A 19937-nucleotide genomic window follows, 5' to 3' on the forward strand; every position below is an offset into this window, starting at 1 on the left:
TTAGAAGGCTTTATCTATATATGTTTACATTAACAGGGCTATATCTAGTATGAACATATATTATAAAACATACACTCACTGGCCACTTTATTAGGTACACCTTGTTAGTACCAGGTTGGACCCCCTTTTGCCATCAGAACTGCCTTCATTCTTCGTGGCATACTTTCTACAAGGTGCAGGACACATTCCTCAGAGATTTTGCTCCATACGGACATGATGGCATCACGCAGTTGCTGCAGATTTGTTGGCTGCACATCCATGATATGAATCTCCCATTCCACCACATCCCAAAAGTGCTCTATTGGACTGAGATATGGTGACTGTGAAGGCCATTGAAGTACAGTGAACTCATTGTCATGTTCAAGAAACCAGTTTGAGATTATGTGAGCTTTGTGATATGGTGCATTATCCTGCTGGAAGTAGCCATCAGAAGATCATAAAGGGATGGACATGGTCGGGAACAATACTCAGGTAGGCTGTTGGGTTAAAATGTGCTCAACTGGTAGTAAGGGGCCCAACGTATGCCAGGAAAATGCCCCCCACACCATTACACCACAACACCAGCCTGAACTGTTGATAACATGCTTTCATGTGTGAGTGTCACAGCTGAAATCGAGAGTCATCAGACCAGGCAACATTCTTCCAGCCTTCCATTGTCCAATTTTGGTGAGCCTGTGCGAATTGTAGCCTCAGTTTCCTGTTCTTAGCTGACAGGAGTGACCTCCAGGGTGGTCTCCTGCTGCTAAAGCCCATCTGCTTCAAGGTTCGACGTGTTGTGCGTTCAGAGATGGTATTCTGCATACCTTGGCTGTGATAAGTTGAGTTACTGTTGCCTTTCTGTCATCTGGAACCATTCTCCTCTGACCTCTGACATAAACAAAGCATTTTTGTCCACACAGCTGCCACTAGATATTTTCTCTTTTGCAGACCATTCTCTGTAAACCCTAGAGATGGTTGTGCGTGAAAATCCCAGACCAGCAGTTTCTGAAAAATCAGACCAGCCCATCTGGCACCAACAACTATACCACGTTCAAAGTCACTTAAATCCCCTTTCTTCCCCATTCTGATGCTTGGTTTGAACTTCAGAAAGTTGTCCTGACCGCGTCTACATGCGTAAATCCCTTGCATTGCTGCCATGTGATTGGCTGATTAGCTATTTGTGTTAACAAGCAATTGAACAGGTGTACCTAATAAAGTGGCCAGTGAGTGTATGTCAAACAATACCTCAAACAAGGAATCCCTCAATACAGTTTTTAACTTATAGCTCCTTTATAGTAAATTGGCACTGCTCAAGTCCTACATCTTTCATAAACCTCGGTCAGTCCAATGCATGATAGGAATAATAGTTTAAATAGAGAGAGTAGTCCGTTGATTAGCAATGACTTAAATTCCTGGGCAAAGGGCAACATTCTTAAATAACTTGAATCTTTGGGGTTTATGGTTGAAAAGGGCTATACAGGTATTTATCAGCATTAAGTGGAATACAAAAAAAGAAAAAAGGATTAGAACATGTTTCAAAATCATTTTTGTGTACCATAAACACAAATATGGTCTCAGTGTACATAATCTTTTTATGACTTAAACCTACTTGATGTAAAACAGGAGATAAGGTAAACCTACAGGGTGCGCAATGTGAATTGTATATTTATAGACGACTACGCGTACCTATGTGATACTAGCTTCCTCCAGCAGTTATTATAAATGAGTTAAAGCCGAACTACAGGAGCAGGTAGAGCCTTTCTTCACCTAAAGTGCTTTAACAAAGGTCTAATTAGTAGGAGCATGAACGTCTAAGAATCAATATTTAGCCTACAGGGTTTTCTCTAAGATATAAAGATAAATAAAACCTTATAATAATACTTAGAAAAATATACAGTAACAAAAGAAGCAAATCAATCACTCAGCTCTCAGTGTCACTAGCTTTACTGATTTTTTTTTTATACCTAATAACAGGAGCTTTTTTTTGCTATTTTAACCATAATGTCCTTTATTGTGGCTAGAATTATATGGTGGCAATGGCATTATCCCTCCTGTACCGGATGTGAAATTTCCTTGCTGGTGCAAAATATATAGGCCATATGATTGTCCTAAGCATACCTTAGGAGGTAATAGTATCCTAATATTCTGAAATTTGACATGATCAAGGTTTTTCATACCTTATTCGAAGCTTTTTTTTTTTTTTGCCATTGTTCCATCTGTTTGTTCAACTATGATTTCCCTTTTATGTGTTTAGTGCACCTACTCACAGGATACTTATTTATTTGAAACAGTGAGCTTTCAAAAAAAAAAATACTTTGGATTTTCTTTTAGGATAAGTTCCACTGCCAGGAAAAAACAATGTTTTTTTTTAATTGTTTTTTTTTTTTTTTAATTATTTAACTTCTACTACCATCTTTCTTGTATCTAGGGGGTACTCTTGATGAAGTCATGGTGACATCACTAGGGTCCCTAAAATAATTTTATTTTTTCTTTTTATTGTAACTTTTTTTACTTTAATTTGTTTTCTTTTATTATTGTTTTCATTTTTGGAAGAAGGAAAAACATATACCGTATTTGCTCCATTATAAGACAACCCTGATTATGATGACCCTAGTCATATACCCCCTATATGCCACTCTGCCTCCCTGATATTCCTTTTAACCCCCTATATGCCATTCTGCCTCCCTGATATTCCGTTTATCCCCCTATATGCCACTCTGCCTCACCGCTATTGCTTTTAACCCCTTATATGCCATGTGATGGCGGCGCTCAGTCATAGAAGCCCTGGCAGAAGTGCTGGCAGCAGCGCAGGTTGTCTACGTGCATCGCACAGACCTCCACCGGCTGCCGGAGAGGAGGATCCAGGTGCCCTGCAGCGCTGCAGGGGATCTGGATCTTAGTCTTGTAGTCAGGTTGAGGTTTGATCAGAAAACGACCTCGAATATAAGACTATTTTTTTTCAGAGCATTTGCTCAAAAAATCTTGTCTTATAATTGAGCAAATAGGGTATGTTTGTCCTAAGGGTCTTCATGGCTCCTTTTAAGTGGATGTGATAGCATGTCAATAGGGTACTTAAGGGGTTATTAACCATTGCTTATATGTTGGCATGGAAGCCTGGGTGAATTAGTTAAATTTCTATATAATTAATACTCACTGATTGCAAATTTCACAGTGAAACCATTTATTGATTTGAGAAGCTGCATGGATGCTGAAATTTTTTTATTACAGCTTAAATACCCCGCTTTATCCCTTTTCTTCGAACCTTTTGGCTTGTTTTATATATACTGGAGCTCCATCTACTGTAAACACAATGTTAGTGTAGACAGATGAGTTTTTCTGCATCCTTTAAAAAATGCAGAAAATGAACAGTAGTTTGAGGGCTTCTTGATAAATTGAGCCATAATAATCATCATTTGCACACCACCCTGTTGCAGTCCAGCTTCCATAAATGAATTAAAGGGAGACTCCATCCTTTATATGCACTTAAATGCACATCATAGCTGAGTGATTCCTTATAAATTACGTTTTTTCATTGGAATCCCATTTCCTCGATTCCCTAAAAGAACACGTTGTCTCCACAGTAATGCTCTTGTGTAGGATACTCACCGTCAGCCAGCTCTAGAAACCCTCAGGCGCATGCTCAGTTTTCTTATCGATTTCAATAGAAGTACTTTCCTGCCATTTATGAATACAAGGAAACTACTGCTATATATTATTCCAATTAAAGGGTTAAAGAAAACCCCTAACTCTTTCCTATACCAGACATACGTATGCGGTGCATGAAGGAACATAAGCCACTTTGATTATGAATAGCAGGGTGTTTACCTGGAAAATGATGCGTTTCCCTAGGGATACAGCTGATTGTAAGAGGCTGAGGCAACTATTGCATATGAAAAAAGAAAACAACACAGATTATATATATATATATATATATATATATACACACACACACACACACACATATATATATATGTATACAGCTACAATTTTGTTCACCTGTAATTACTATTGATGTCAATGAGATAACATAAAAACACTTTTGATCCTTTTATACTGTTATGGTAAATGTGTTACACACATTATTTTATTAGCTATTTGCACCGACAAGCTGAGGAAGGTAAACACTTCTGCTTCTGGCTTGAGCCGCACATAATAAAACATCACATAGGCCAGTACTGCTTGTTTCGATGACATAAGAAATAATGTCACATCAAGGCAAGAGTCTCTTAAGAACAGCAGGTCCCAAATGATGCAAGTATGGCCGTACATTGCGTTCTATACTCTTATATTACGTGGTCGAGTGTATCCGATAAGTGGCGGTACACTGAGGGACTCAATAGTATTTAAGTATGTTGCCCTTTGCCCAGTGTGCCAGATGACCAGTCCAGGCCTGGTGCAAAAGTAAAATAAATATAATAAATTGTTACTTTTATAAGGGTTTTTTTTTTTTCTTAGGCATATATGAACTTCCCAATTTTAACTATGTGAACCTATTTCCAAGTGCTACATGTTGTGACACCTCGACTGGGTCGAATGCATTATTCCTGTAACTGACTGGGTGATTCTCCCGATTTAAAGCCTCATCCAATGCTGTTTCGATAGAGATGTTCCATGTAGACAAAACATTAATTGCGCTAGTATGGTAAGTAAATAAACCTTGTCATATTATGGTTTCGTCTGAAACTTTAATCAGGTGAAATTCAGAACCTTTTAGAAAGCTTTGCAGTTTATATCGCAACAACCTATCACTGCCTACTTTTGGGTCACATGACATAAAATCAGAGAAAACCAGGGCACGCGTTACAAACTGAAAACGATGCCTTGGTTCTAAGTACTTCACACACACACTAAGTAGGTAAAGTTCGGTCACTGCTACTGAATGGGACCTGCAAAGTAGGCGCTCTTGCCTTGATGCAAATTAGTCCTTCCTTCTTCGCTACGTTTCTGTCTTAACCCCCAAAAAAAGAACTATTGCATAAAAGTCTATGCACACTCACTATGTGACATAAAGATTTTCAGGAAAGAAATATGACACAAATATGTCTGATAAACTTATTTATTAGAGGTATTTTAAGAAAAATTACATCAGGACTGATGTAAAATGAATAATTATGAGATCATAAATGTTCCAAAATGCAAACAGGCTTAGGATGTTAAAATACAGAAAGATAACACAGGCACAACTTTTAGAAAATGTCCGCAATGCTCTGGTCTAATCACACAATGAACATCACTGAAAGCATAACACATAAAACATTCTTTCTAGAAGTAGAGACGTTGGATATGTTATGAATAGCATTTCATGAATGTGTAGGGAAACCACAAATACTGCATCTAATCAATGCACACACACTTCTTACAAAGGTTGGTCTCTAGTACCATAGGCTTCATTGCAGATCTGCTGGGCAAATTTTATAGGTGCCTTGCATGACCAATCAGATTTACTGCTGAACACCCTGTCAGACACCATACTCCATACAAACATGTGGGCTGTGCCAATAGAAGATGGCAGTTTCAGTGGAAACAAAATACGCCTAAATCCCTTACCACCATTAAAGGGAGCGTTGTGATCTTAATGAATTTCACTCTTCATTATGAACTCTAGCATGTTTATCCAGCAAGAAGGGCTAAGCTGGCCTATAATGAACGATACAATGTGTATATAGATTGATTTCACTATACATTACAGAGGCGCAGCCAAGCACTTCCTGCACCCGGACATTAAACCTATTGTAGAACACCATATACAGAGCAGTGAATCCATATAAAGCTGTCATTTCGTCTTGAGGAATCTAATAGAAAAGAAAAAAGAAAAGACTAAACGTGATGACGTAGAGATGACGCAAACAGAAGGAGACGGCGAGCCGGGACCTTTAAAAAACCGCGAAAACAGACAGGACACAGATTGATTTTTGATTTTCTCCTGAGGAAGCCGAAACAAAATCGGCGAAACGCGTTGAGACAATTTGAGAATTTTATAACTATCGAAACCTGGACTTTTACAAGGACTTGCTGATCGTCCATTTACCTTTATGAAGGACATTGCTTTTACGCATAACCCAGTTGTTATGCCTACTCGTTTGTAAGTTTTTAATCTATATTTATTAAACCATATCTAGTTTTATCGCACTATTTCGTTTTCTATCGTTTATACAGAAGTTCCAAAGACGAAAGAGAGTGTGGACTTCTGACGAGCTTTCATTTTCTAATACACTTGTGAGTGCAACAAATACCTTAAATTTTTAATTTTTTGTACGAACTTATTACACTATATTTTGTTTTATTTTTTCTCCCACATATCTATGCGCCCCGACCATTGTCTATATACCGTTTGTTACAACACTTATGAGGAGTGTTGATCTGCGGGAGCAGCAAGATTTGTAGGGTATTGTAAATTATTTTTCATTTTCTAAGACCTACTCACTCGTGAAGGTGTTCCTTTTCCGTTCTATAATCCATATAAAGCATCAGGTTAAATGTATCATTAACTGAACACTGCTGTGTAATTATTCACCTGCTTTGAATATTAAATGAACAGAAATAATTACATTTTAGACACCATCCCCATGTCAGTAGGCTACTGATGGCTGCATCAATAAAGGAGTGCAACTGAAACCACATTTTATGTGAGTTCACACCATTAACTGTCCCATAACACACCGATGAGGGCAGTCAAACAAAGGGACATTCCTTGAGCACAGGTGTGGGTCCCCCAACTTATTTAAATTGTGTATATACTGTAAAATCATAACTTTGCCCTTCCTAATGCATACACTTTAATAGCAGAACCCTGTAATACATTTTAATGAAAAATTCTAAATTAAACGATGATAGATGCAAATTGGCTGAAAAACAATTCACGTTTTTCCAAAAAACAGTATACATCAATGCATTTGTATTCATATATCACACACCCGTAGCTTGCATAGAATTGTGTATCACTTATCAAAATCACACAGAAAGGCCAGTCATACGGCTGCTAACAAATTCATGAGAATATAAAAAAAAATGGTTTTGTTCAACATTAACACACATACATCTACAATCTTTAGCAATCAGGCTACACTTTGGTCAAAGCTAAATGTCAACTATTAGAAGTTTAGATTCCTTTTTTGATCGGTATTGGTAGTGTGACATTGTAAGGATCATGATGAGGGTCAAGCTTTGGTCATCTCGATGAAGTAAGTCTATTGTGAAATCAGTTTTCAATCATTTTTATCAATAATATCAATCTTTGTATTTGGATGTAGTTCAGTGCACTCATGTTTTAGTAGGTAAGGCGGTCTTAATACTGAACTTAAATCTTCAGTGCATAGGACTAATTGATCCATTGAGTTAAGAAGAAGCAACCCTGTACTGTAAACTATACTATAGCAATATCAAAGCTACTGAAACACTTTTCAACTATTTTCAGCTTTTCGGCAGATAGCAAGTTTTCCTTCTTTAATTGTTTGATGAAGGTTTCAAGTGATTTCAGGCGGGACAAAGTAGTATTTTCCTGTACTTCAAGCAGTGCAATTTTGGATTTCAGCTGGGCAATTGTGTCCCGGAGCTGATCCCTGCTAAGTTCCTGCCTGCAATATGAATGTTCACTTTCTAAAATTCCAGCACTTTCTAAATCAGGCTGTGCAGTATTTGTGTAATGATGATCATTAGCAATAACCGAAAGAGTGGAAGGAGGCGGTTGATCAGAAGCCTCTCCTTGTACGACAATTGAGACCACAGATCCTTCAGGTGTACCAAGCTGCTCAATGGTCTGGCTGACAGAATCAAGATGTTCATATTCCAAGGCTTCTTGTGCATTTCTACGGTGATCTCTTTGGAGCAGAGTCAGAGTTTCTATCATGAAACCATCTTGTTCTGATGTCTGATTCTCCAAGCCTACGTTGTCGTGGTCAGAGATCAAACATGGTATTGGGCTAGTGGTTGCATGATACGTTTCCAAATTCATTCTCTGGCAAATAGGTACCTGATGTATTTTTCGTGACTGTTGACAATGTACCTCTTTTAATCCAAGGTTCAATATTGTATTGTTGTTTGTCAAGTTTAACAGGTGAGGCTGTTTAATGTTAGCATCGTTAGATAGAGTCGGTAAAACAATTTGAGTCTGTGATGTGCTAACTTTTGGCCGGCAAAACATAACTGACTCTTTCTTATCTCCTATTGTTCCTTCCTCTGAGCTCGCGTTCAGGTTCAAATGAATCTGATCCTTGGGAGAGAAGAAACAGAGTTGTAAAAATATAAAGTCCCTGTTTCATTCAATTCTATTTCTTCCTTCGTAGCATTTGTTTTAGTTTAAACAATTGCTCACATTCAGTTTGAATAATAATAATAATATAATGCTTCCACATGGGTATGTACAGTGAACATTTTCAACTATGCACATTTTGCTTATTACACTAACATAAATGGTACCACATAAAAATTGTACAGAAGAAACAAATTATTATAATTCTTAGCTTTACACACAGAAACCATGGAATCTTGTACTTTTCAATGACAAACATTTCATACGACTGGCTAAATTCTGCAATGATCAAACCCGCTGAGTTCCTGTAAGAATGGCTAAACTTGCCCTGTGTGATCTGTAAATGGCCATTCTGGCCATATAGTTATGTAGTCCATTTGGCATGAGTTTTGCTACATGCCTAGGCCCCCATTGACTTAAAGGATGTACTGGAACTATACTTAACTATCCTTCCTACTTACATATCCTGGCTTCAGTAAATGAAAATGTCATGGAGGGGGTAGCAACCGGGTGAAAAGGATGTAAAGGGATAGATGGGGAGTCTGTGCCCTGCTGCGAGGATGATGGGCCTCCAAACCATCTGCATGCACCCACCTGAGTGTTTGTGTGTGGAGGGGGGTGCAAGCGGTACCCTGGATGAGTTTGAGAGAAGATGTTTTAACTGGGAAGGCCTCTGGTGGGAGGGTAAGCAGTTTTTACACTTTGCTTGCTTGCTTAGTTAGCTAACAGATTCACTGTTTTTTCATTAAATATAGAAAATGTCACATAAATGCTTACCTGGAAACTAAAAACAGTTGGAATAGCATTGTGTTTTAAATATCGAACACCCCATCTGATATTGAATGAGTCTGGGGTAAAATGGTCACTGCATAGAACCTGGTGCTTGGTAGGATACCACTTGACTTGTTTCATATTCCGCAACCATTCCTGTAGTCTTCTTTTGTCATGAAGCGGAAATCTATACAAAAGCGAAAATATCAAAAAATCAACAGCACTGAAACACCAAATTCATAATGAAATTAATAAAGGGAAATAAGGCAAAAAAACATGAATAGTGTCTCCACCAAAAAGGTTTCCAAGTTCAAAAAATATGAAATTTTGCTGGCGTTTTGCAGTTTGGTGGATTCAGAAGAGTACAGCTCAATAGCAGATAACCTTGTTTTATACATTAACCTATTTATTTGCCGCTCAAATAACTGGATAGCTTTAAAAACTCCCTACATTACGTATGACAACAGTGAAACTTACGGGGATGTGGTTAAAGGACTGGTCACTTTACTAGTATGAGTTATGCACCTGAATAAAGAATTTAGAAGAATAACAAATCTAAACTATTTCCTGAATAACCATGTTCTCTGCTCCTTATATACACTATTGTGACTATTAAGGATGTAGGACACTGATACGCGACTACAAAAGAACATTAGGTGAGGAAAAAGGGACAGAGGAATTTGGGTCCTAAAATAGGACAGTATATAGTAAATCGGGACACCCGAGAAGTATGTCGTTGGTAGAAGACAACAGCGCAGCAGTCAATCAGTGAATAGAAAGAGCCCCAAATGAAATCAATTGAAGCACTTTTTATGCATGCTCGGGGGGGGGTTGAACCCCAACCCGCAGCTTTCCCCCATCCAGCCCTGAACGGAGGTGAGTATATCACATGCAGGGAGATGTGTTGGGCATTTAGTTGGGGGGTGGGAAAGGGGGAAATTATCATATTCATTAAAGTGCATAGGAAGCCTGGAGCGTCCCTCTAATTGGTATTGGATAGCTAAGTCTTACTTGGTCTTTTACTAGCAGTACCCCAATAGAACAATGGAGTCAGCAGATGAGTTATTTCTAAGGTTATACCAAGGACAGAGTACACTTTAATCATTTATATAGTGCCAGCAATTTACAATACATAGGTATTTTCAAGGGGTATGACAAGGCGAGAATTGACAGACTAAGACAAACCGATACATTAGGTGTAGAAAGCCCTGCTCGCAAGCTTACAATCTTGACTTTAACATGACTTTCTGTTAAAACAGAGGTATTTACAACTTATTGTATGAAAGCGTTGGTCTCATTTATTTTCAAAAGCAGAAATGATCGATAAAGCGGAGGGCTGCGTGGAGTCGTCACATCGGGCATTGCTGCTGATCAGCGGAATATAAAGTACTACCTTTTGGCATGTGGGCTGAAGAATGTCCTGGGAAAATATGGCAAATCTAGCCAATCAGCGCCAGTCTAATCAGTACAAAATGTTAGCATTAGCCATAGAAAGAACTAATTTGGTAAAGATCATTGCAAAAGTATAATAGATTGCAAGCTGTCTAGACTAATACACCCGAAGAAGAGACCTACATAGTTTGGAAATCTTGCAATCAATTAGCTGATAAAGGCATCACCTTTATAAATGTACTTAATATTTACTAGGCTGAAGGGGAGCTTTGGAAGTGCGTGAGAAGGCTACCATGTTCATAGAAAAATGTGGAGTCACTTTTGCTTTCAAGACCTCAGAGGTCCCTTTTTCATATGCCATCTACAGTAGAAGAGGCGCTGGCATTCCCAGGATACCTGCACTGTATGTACATTTCTGTGGGGGCACCCAGGACATGACTTTCCGTCCTGGGAGATCAAACTCACGGATAATAGGACACTCTGCGTTGTACGCCAAGCACTTGCCCTCCCCGGTTTTTGCAGAATGAAGCCGAGCAGTACCGAGTCATGATTACACATCACCTTTCAACCACGGGGACTGCTTTCTGGCATGATTCCGCATCCGGGCTCCCGAAGTCACTGGCAGTGGCGAAACTTAAAGGACTAGTCTGCCATGTTGGCTTGCCTGTGGAAAGTACTATCAAATACAGTGAGGGAGGGTGGAAGTCATGTACTGTGCTATTACACTATTTTAAGCTTCGCCAAAGAACACACTCTGAATACTTAAAAGACCAGTCATGTAAACCGGTGCCCGATTAAGACATGGCCGCCGTAAGCGCATCTTTGGTAAGTGACGTCAGCGCAAAGCTTTGCACTTCGCACTCTTTTCTAGAAGGAATGCGGTTGCTCGTGCTTTCGCAAACAAGCCGGCAATACACCCTTTGGAGTAGACGCGAAGACCAATTCAGTGTCCACGAAATGGCTTCCCCAATAAAACGCCAGTCTGAGCACCATACAATTAAACGTATAACTTCATTCCACTCCGGTGATTAGAACTCATTACCTCTGCGAGACTAGGTAAGGACATGTCAGCGGAAATGACGTTCATGCCTGTTCGAAGTAACAACAGCTTTCCACGTGCGCTTAAGGTCACATGCTGCTTTCCACCCAATGGCCGAGCGTGTCGTGTAGCAGAGCTGCTGGCGCGGGTGCAGGCTGTGGAGTGGGCGGGGTGGCAGCAGTAGTACAGATAAGTCCTTGCTTCGGGGCAAGCTGCGGATAACGGGTGACAGGTGAGTACATGTGGAGTGCTGTTGGCTGAAGTCGCGTTGGCATATATTGCTAGGGGCTTTGTGAGTGAAGTGCGTATTATTTAGGTACCTGTAAGCCTGCCTGTGGGGTTTTAGCAGGCCTTGTAAGCCCCCTGACTTTGATATTAAGTATGTTTTGGGGGTTTATTCCCTAAAGGCAAAGTTGTGTTCTTAAACGCCCTCGCTTCGCTATTCCTTATGGAAGCCCTTCACTAGCAGGTTTGTCCAGCAAGAAGACTTATAACGTATAATTCAGTGTGTGAGAAGACTTTTAAGAACCCTTGATGGTTTCACAATTCATTCTGCCGAGGTAGCCAAGCGCTTCCTGCTTCAGGAGTTCACTGGGGTTGCCCCTTCCTAATGTACAATGAAGTCAAAAAGCTGAAACAACTCTTCCTTTATTGAATAGCCCCCTCTGTTTGCTGAAACTTTGTCTGTACTTGGCTTGTAGTGTGTGTGTGTGTGTGTATATATATATACAGGTATATATATATATATGTATGTATATATATATATGTATGTATATATATATATATATATGTATATATATATATATATGTATGTATGTATGTATGTAAGAGTAGAGGTTGTAGCCTTATTAGTCCAGTGGTGTCAATATCAAATAACAGATGGAATAAGTATCTTGTGGTAATACTTTTCTTATATTTCTAACAGAATTTTGGAATGTTTCTCAATGTTTTAGACTTGAGAAAGGGAGGAGAGCTCCCGAAAGCTTGTCAGTCCAATAAAGAAGGTATTATCACAAGATACTTATGTCATCTGTTATTTGATATATACACACACACACGCTACTGTTGAGAGAAAAAAAATGGGGTCACTTGGTGTTCTTGTTTTTGACAGAAAAGTGGATTTTGTCCCTTTTAAATCATTTAACATAAAATGGATCATAGATACAGTGTAGATGTTAATGTTGTAAATAACTATTGTAGCTGGTAGCTTAATAGAATATCTTCATAAAGTACAGATGCCCTTTATCAGCAGTCATCACTCCTGTGTTCCGATGGCACGTTGTGTTCATTAATCCAAGTTTAAGTTTGAAAGGCTAATTGATCATTTGAAACCCCTTTTGCAATTGTTATAGGTAGAAATTTCCATGCTTTCCCTAAAAACAGGCAAGTGACCCCAAACTTTTGAGCAGCAGAGAGTGTGTGTGTGTGTATATGTGTGTATATCTCTGTCACACATATGCGCAGAGTGTTGTCCGTTGCTATGATTTTGGCTTTAGAGTGACGTGTTGCACCCCGTTGTGTAACGTTCCTCCGCATACCATTGGTGTTGTGACAGCTATCGTAATTATGTTAATTCTCAAGGATTCAGCACCTTGTTGGGCAGCTTTTGTGTGTTGCTAGTACATATCTAGCAAATCTGCGTTAGTTGTATAACCCAGATAATAAACAACTACACTGCCCGTGGTTGGAGTGGATAGGATTGCGTGTTCTTGTGTTTAATTGATTTGGGAATAAACGACACAAGATTCTCTTCTTTGCAACTCTGATGCAACTTTAGTCACCCAGGTGCTAATTGCCTTAAAGTGAATATATAGGGTTTACAACAAGGAGTTCTAGCATGAAAAAAAGAACTAACAGTATTGAGAATTTGAGATGTGTATATATATACATATATACATATATACATATACACTTGACAATACCTCGTATGTAATGAGAGCTACTTGGCAATATAACTAGCCTATGATAGGTATTCATTTTCTGGTTTGGTGTGAGAATAATACTAATCTTATTGTAGACGCAAGCGTAGCATATGACCTCCCTTTATTGGGTCATTAACCAGAAGGAATGCAGGTTGTAAAGCCGCGCTCACCTTAGCTGTTGCTGATTATGTATTGGAAAGCCTCTAACAATATTTTGGACTTTTCTAAGGAAAGGGTCAATCACGGAGTAATACTTCTTAGTATGTGATTCAATAGAATTCAGTAGCAGTAGTGTTTAAGAACACAGGTTAGCTTTAATAATGTTTGTAGCACATGTATAAAAATGCAAAATCACAAATGGTGGCACTTTTAAATCCATTTGTTTTGAACTTCCGTTTTATGTATGAATGTAGAGACAATGCTAGACTGTTAATGGGCACAGGAGTCCATAAACAATTTGGTAACTTAGTATCCAGGTATCTACCACTCTACATAAGCATATATTCATGATCAAATGTCAAGGGACCATACATGCTTAAACTGTGTACCTCAGGTGTCTCCCCCATCATTTACACTTTAAAGATTAACTTCCAACTGTGGTTCTTGATGTGAATTTCTGAAACATTTTTATTTTCCTTTTCTTGCAGTATCCCCAGACATGGCATCCACGCAGTCTGTGATCACGTTTGCGGTTTGCATCCTGTTGATCTCTGAAGTAATACTTGCAAAAAAGACTTATTATGACATATTAGGGGTTCCTAAAAATGCCTCAGAGCGACAGATCAAAAAAGCTTTTCACAAGCTTGCAATGAAATACCACCCTGACAAAAATAAAAGTCCGGATGCCGAAGCAAAGTTTCGTGAAATAGCCGAGGGTAAGTGAAATGTTTGTACTGTTAGTTAAGATGCTATCTGTCTTCTGTTGTGTCGCCTCAATGGGGACATCTGATGTGAAACAGCGAGATCCCTGTAAAGTATGTCAATGCGACACCGTTTTATTCTAGTAAATGGGATATTGTAGTATTTCCTTAAAAATAAACATTGGTATTCAGACGAGTTCACATTCTTGCTGTAACACCTCTCCTGCCCTAGTAAGCCATGGTCCACTGGTACTGGCAGAGGGTTTCCTTCCTCGCTTTTGCCTTCATTTCCGTATATCCTGTATTGTCTTTAAGATTAATACCGTATATTCCGGCGTATAAGACGACTGGGCGTATAAGACGACCCCCAACTTTTACAGTCCAAATATAGAGTTTGGACTATACTCGCCGGATAAGACTACCCCTCTACCCAGTATACAACAACCAGCCAATCACGGCAAGCGATGTACCTTACCGGTGATTTGCTGGTTGATTTGCTGACATATACATACATGCACTGCCCTTACACACACACACACACATATATAATATATATATCTATATATATATATCTACACATATGCCTGTCCATACATACACATTTATACACTGCCCTCACCACACACCCCTGCCTTTACACACACATGTATATATATATGTGTATATGTATATGTGTATATATATATGTATATATATATATGTATATATATATATGTATATATATATATATGTGTGTGTGTGTATATATATATATATATATATATATATATATATATATATATATATATATATATTTACACACGTGTGTGTGTGTGTGTGTGTGTGTATATATATATATATTTCTCCCCCCTTTGTCCCTTTCTCCCCATCTCTTACCTTATCTTCTGTCTTCTTTCTTCCATCCAGTTGTGGGAGCCCGAGGTCTGGCACTTCAGACCTCGGCTTCCCTGCTCTCTAATCACTACGCGCCGGCTATTGATGCCGGGCGCCGGGACATGACGTCATCCCTCCGCTCGGCATCAATAGCCGGCGCCTAGTGATTAGAGAGCAGGGAAGCCGAGGTCTCAAGTGCCAGACCTCGGGCTTCCCTGCTCCCTCATCACTACGCGCCGGCAATTGATGCGGGCGCCGGGACATGACGGCATCCCTGCGCTCGGCATCAATAGCCGGCGCGTAGTGATTAGAGAGATTGGTGGCTTCGTGGGAACCTCCGGCTTGGTAAGTACCCGGCGTATAAGACGACCCCCCACTTTTAAGAAGATTTTTTGGGGTTAAAAAGTCGTCTTATACGCCGGAATATACGGTAACTAATAATATATTTTAGTGCTAACTGTGATGTATTTCACTTTATATGAATTTGTATGAATAAAAATGAAATATGGTATTGCAATCTATTGTGTTTTAGTCTTCTTCAGTAGGTGAACACTAAAAAAAACCGATTTAAAATTCTAAAATGTAACGTTCTCCTAAATTACTTTTCTCAGTTTTAGGATGAGTATACTATTCTATTAGGTTATGTTTTTCATTGTAAATGCACTGCTATGTAATTAACAGTCTCATGTAAACATATTTTGCAGCATATGAGACGCTTTCTGATGAAAATAAAAGGAAGGAGTATGACCAGTTTGGACACGATGCTTTCACCAGTGGTGGAAGGTCAAGTAATGATCAACATTTCCATCAGCATTTCAACTTCAACTTTGATGACCTCTTCAAAGACTTTGATTTTTTTGGTGAGAGTCAAAACTCTAGATCGAAAAGGCACTTTGACAGCCATTTTAGGAATCACCAAGAATCTCACAACAGGCATAAGCGCCACTTTGAAGACTTTTCTTTTGGCGGAGGACTGTTTAACGATATGTTTGAAGATATGGAGAAAATGTTCACGTTTGGTGGCTTTGATGGTTCCCAGAGACACAATGTTAGAACAAACGGTGGATTTCATGGGTCCAGCAAACACTGCAGAACAGTTACCCAACGCAGAGGGAATATGGTTACCACCTACACAGATTGTTCAGGCCAATAAACTGCTTTTCTTGGTACCAGAGCTTAGTTTCCACAAAACAAAAGTTGAGTTCCTGTGAATGTTTTGCTATAAAAGGTTTATTCTAGAATATAAAAGTGCTAAAGTGTGCTAGCAAGGATAATATATTTATAGCAAAATACAGGAAAGCATTGATGATTACAGCCAGCAGTCCACCATGGAACTTAAATATTAATAGAATTCAAGAGCCTATTAGGGTGCTAAATATTTTCAGAATGGCTATTTATTTCAAGATCTGTCTAATCGGCTGAATGTGTGTGGGTTTTATTTTAAATAATGCAATAGGTTTGATAATCCCCCAACATGTTTTCAATGTAGGCAATAATTTAAACAATTTGTGGTTAAATACACATCTCTAGAAAACTATGCAAAGTAATTCTCACTTTTATGGATAACCCCCAATGTTTGATGGACAGAATGAGGGTTCTCATTAGTGGACTTATACTTCCATAAAAATGCTGGTGGCCAGCCAGCCTTTGTCCCTTACTAATGCCTTTCTGCCCTATAAGCATGACTAATATATATATATATATATATATATATATATATATATATATATTTCAGTTAAGCACTTTGTGTCTTAGTGTGAGGAATTAAATGATAGTACTTCCTCCTCACACTACCCCCCTAAACATTCACTTTGCATTGAGAGGCTACAGCCAAATTACAGTAAATAACCTTTGATTCCTGCAGCTCCTGCATTTTGTTAACAAGGTAACCCATTTTAGTTTGTCCAAAAAGATAGTTTATTTCTGTCGGGACATACTTGGGTAATGATTTCACTAAGTGTTGGATCGATATTTCACTGACCAGAACGTTTAGCATCTTGGACTCACGGGTTCACTATGCTTTATGAAGGGTGACGCGTGGTAAGTTTCTATTGCAAGAAGTATGTGGTTTGCTGTATAGTATATAACTGATCATATCAGTACGGTCTTGAAATTCACCTTGCCAATTAACAATACCGTATGCATTGTTAGTCCCTCATAGTGCATAAAGAAGTCAGTGACTTGAAATTGCATCTCAGCAGCGAAGCTCCCTCTTTAGTCAATAAACCCTAGCAGGTCCTCCCAAATGTAAAAGTGTCTAACTCTTAATGCCTGCTTAAACACCCACTGCTTTCCAAGAGTATCTGGTGATCACATTACTTCAGATGTTTTAGTAACAACTAACATGAAGATGTAATCTAACTGGTGTACACACCACTTCTTGGTGGTGTAATTGTAGCACTTGTAGACTATCTTCACAGGAAGCGATTTTTCTCTGATCCATGAACAGATGGAGAGAGTAAGCTGCAGTGCTTCTTCCTACAGATAGCTCTGTGTATAGCGGGTTATGTGAAGCTCTGTTCTCGAAATGCATCTAGAAAGTGCTTCCATCTAATGGAAATGTAATCTGTCAATATTGTGTATCTTTTTCCCCCTTTAGTTGCCAGGGATGTACGACCTCGAAACCGAACAAATATGTAAACTGTGTAATTACAAGAATACTAATTTAATAGCTGTTCTTTTGAAATGTTTGTGATTTTATTATATTGATGACTTATTTCTGGTTTTCTTCCTTCGTGTAATTCTTACATCTGAGTGTAATGGAGGGGGCACACACTCCAGTGAAGTTCTTGTATTGCATACTTACATCCTACACTGAAACCCATATTAATTCTGCCTGACTCTTCACTGAAGTACTTCAGGTGTTTTTTTAGAATTATGTAGGGTAAATGGCTTCCATTATAATGAAGAATGTTTTTTTTTTTTTGCCCATTAACATGGAAAGTTACAACGTGCAATATTTTTTCAATACTTGCTTTTCTTGTATGTCTACACAATGTGATCAAATGATCTGTTTGTTGCTTTTTGTGTTCAGTGTTTTTAATACTTCTGCACTTTCTTCTGCCATACTCCATATGAGTATTAATCCTATGGATGTATAAACAAAACCAACTTGTTATAGCTCATGTAATATGAGGTGAAATAAACATTAAATGCTTAACTGTTTTTAGTGTGACTTTGTTATCTTTTCCCTGTGTGACTTTATGCAATTACCGTATTGGCCCGAATATAGGCCGCACTTTTTTCCCCCACTTTAAGTCTTTAAAGTGGGGTTGCGGCCTATATTCGGGGTCTAGCGCCCGACGCCCGGGACATGCAGTCCCGGGCAGCGGGGTTAGGATACAGATCCCCCGCAGCGGTGCAGGGGACCTGTATCCTACTCTCTGATACGCTCAGACAGCCTCCCCTGCCAGCACTTCCCACGGGGGGGAGTACCGGCACGGGAGGTTGTCTAAGCGCATCGCACGGACGTTCACCGGCAGCGGCGAGGCGCCGTTGCCGGTGAACGTGCGCACGATGCATTCTAACCCCCCCGACTTACCAGGGCAGACTCCCGTGTATCTTGCAGGGCCGGCGGAAGACATCTACGCAATACGCGGGGGGGGGGGGACAGAGTGGCAGCATATCTCTGGGGGGGGGAGGGACAGAGTGGCAGCATATCTCGGGGGGTGCAGAGTGGCAGCATATCTCGGGGGGGGGGACAGTGGTAGCATATCTCTGGGGGGGAGGACAGTGGCAGTATATCTCGGGGGGGGGGAGAGAGGACAGAGTGGCAGCATGTTTTTTTTGGTGCTTTTTTAAAGAAAAAAACTTTTTCTTTGAAAAAGCACCAAACTTTTAGGGTGCGGCCTATATACGGGGGCGGCCTATATCCGAGCCAATACGGTACATGCTTTAAATTGACATGGAAGGGTTATTTGTTTGCCATAACTTATTCAGAAATGGCACAGGAGAAGATATCCTCTTTTGGCATATGACATACGAACACATGAGTTAAGTATTCCTCAAGTAGTGTTATCCCTTTTATTGCTAACGTTGATGTCCGGTATGTTGGCTTTCCAGGAACACATCATTTTTATCCATCAATAATTGTCTCCCATGTCTCGATGGCATCCATTGACTAAACTGTGTTTTTAAACACTTTAGTGGGGTTGGGAAATTGAACCCTTCGTAACGTTATCCTATAGAAAGTCCTTTAGTTGGCCCAGATAATCTATTCTATAGTTAACTGATAATTCTTCGATATTATGCTATATTAAATATTGAGAGGAATGTCTTCACACTTCATAATGCACCACAAAGCTGGAAAGGTGAAAGGTTTCGTTTCCCTTATACGAATGCCATTAGTAAATAAACACATGTCTTCGTTGATATAGTTTACCCATTTTGCCTGATTTATTTTATAACTTTATTTTTCTGGTTGTGTGGTGTGGGTGTATTTTTCTTCTTAATTATATTTCCCATGCTCCCCTCCAGTGGTCTATTTGTCGCTGTTTTTTTTTGTTTTAGTTTTAATTTTTGTGAATATATTCTTCCTTGACCTAAAGCTTAATGGTTCACCATGACAACAACTGCATTCTTCAAAAGAAGCTGCACCGTTTGAGAAAGCGGCTTTGTGTGTGTGTTTTGAAGTTACCTTCTGCTTTCTATGACAGTTTGTCTGCTTCCATATTTCTGCCATGGTGACCTTTTCTGCAGCTTCAAAAATTAACATTTCTTTCCAAACAAGTGGTAAAGAATAGATGATTGAATTATTCTTTAGCAAAAAAAATTCATATGAAAAACCATACTCACCATTAAGGGATTACCGTAAATTCCAGGATATATGGGCAGAGGTAACTCGGTCTATAGCA

At 39.2% G+C, this 19937-nt stretch overlaps 2 protein-coding genes across 3 annotated transcripts; one reads left to right on the plus strand and one right to left on the minus strand.

The window, feature by feature from the left end:
* Positions 1–6814: 6814 nt before the first annotated feature.
* On the minus strand, positions 6815–11504 carry THAP5 (THAP domain containing 5). Of its 2 annotated transcripts, none has more exons than XM_053464972.1 (3): positions 11433–11504; positions 9005–9185; positions 6815–8188 (listed from the first exon to the last, which is right to left on the minus strand). In XM_053464972.1, exons 2-3 carry the CDS (start codon positions 9137–9139, stop codon positions 7343–7345), a joined length of 981 nt encoding a protein of 326 aa, XP_053320947.1. In that variant the 5' UTR covers positions 9140–9185; positions 11433–11504; the 3' UTR covers positions 6815–7342. The 2 variants fall into 2 exon arrangements, with proteins under 2 accessions (XP_053320947.1, XP_053320948.1); XM_053464973.1 differs by lacking the exon at positions 11433–11504 and adding an exon at positions 10952–11008.
* Positions 11505–11518: 14 nt separating this feature from the next.
* DNAJB9 (DnaJ heat shock protein family (Hsp40) member B9) lies at positions 11519–16253 on the plus strand. The gene is made up of 3 exons (XM_053464974.1): positions 11519–11661; positions 13999–14226; positions 15789–16253. The coding sequence occupies exons 2-3, from the start codon at positions 14010–14012 to the stop codon at positions 16235–16237; spliced, it is 666 nt and encodes a 221-aa protein (XP_053320949.1). The 5' UTR covers positions 11519–11661; positions 13999–14009; the 3' UTR covers positions 16238–16253.
* The last annotated feature ends 3684 nt before the right edge of the window (positions 16254–19937 follow it).

Source organism: Spea bombifrons, chromosome 4 (assembly GCF_027358695.1).
Source record: "Spea bombifrons isolate aSpeBom1 chromosome 4, aSpeBom1.2.pri, whole genome shotgun sequence".
NCBI classification, from domain to species: domain Eukaryota; kingdom Metazoa; phylum Chordata; class Amphibia; order Anura; family Pelobatidae; genus Spea; species Spea bombifrons.

Coding starts and splice junctions, on each gene's coding strand:
- DNAJB9 (XM_053464974.1), top strand. CDS start 14,010: ATGGCATCCACGCAGTCTGTGATCACGTTTGCGGTTTGCATCCTGTTG. Junction 14,227..15,788: donor GTTTCGTGAAATAGCCGAGG/GTAAGTGAAATG, acceptor CATATTTTGCAG/CATATGAGACGCTTTCTGAT.
- THAP5 (XM_053464972.1), bottom strand. CDS start 9,139: ATGAAACAAGTCAAGTGGTATCCTACCAAGCACCAGGTTCTATGCAGT. Junction 8,189..9,004: donor CAACTGTTTTTAGTTTCCAG/GTAAGCATTTAT, acceptor TTCTCTCCCAAG/GATCAGATTCATTTGAACCT.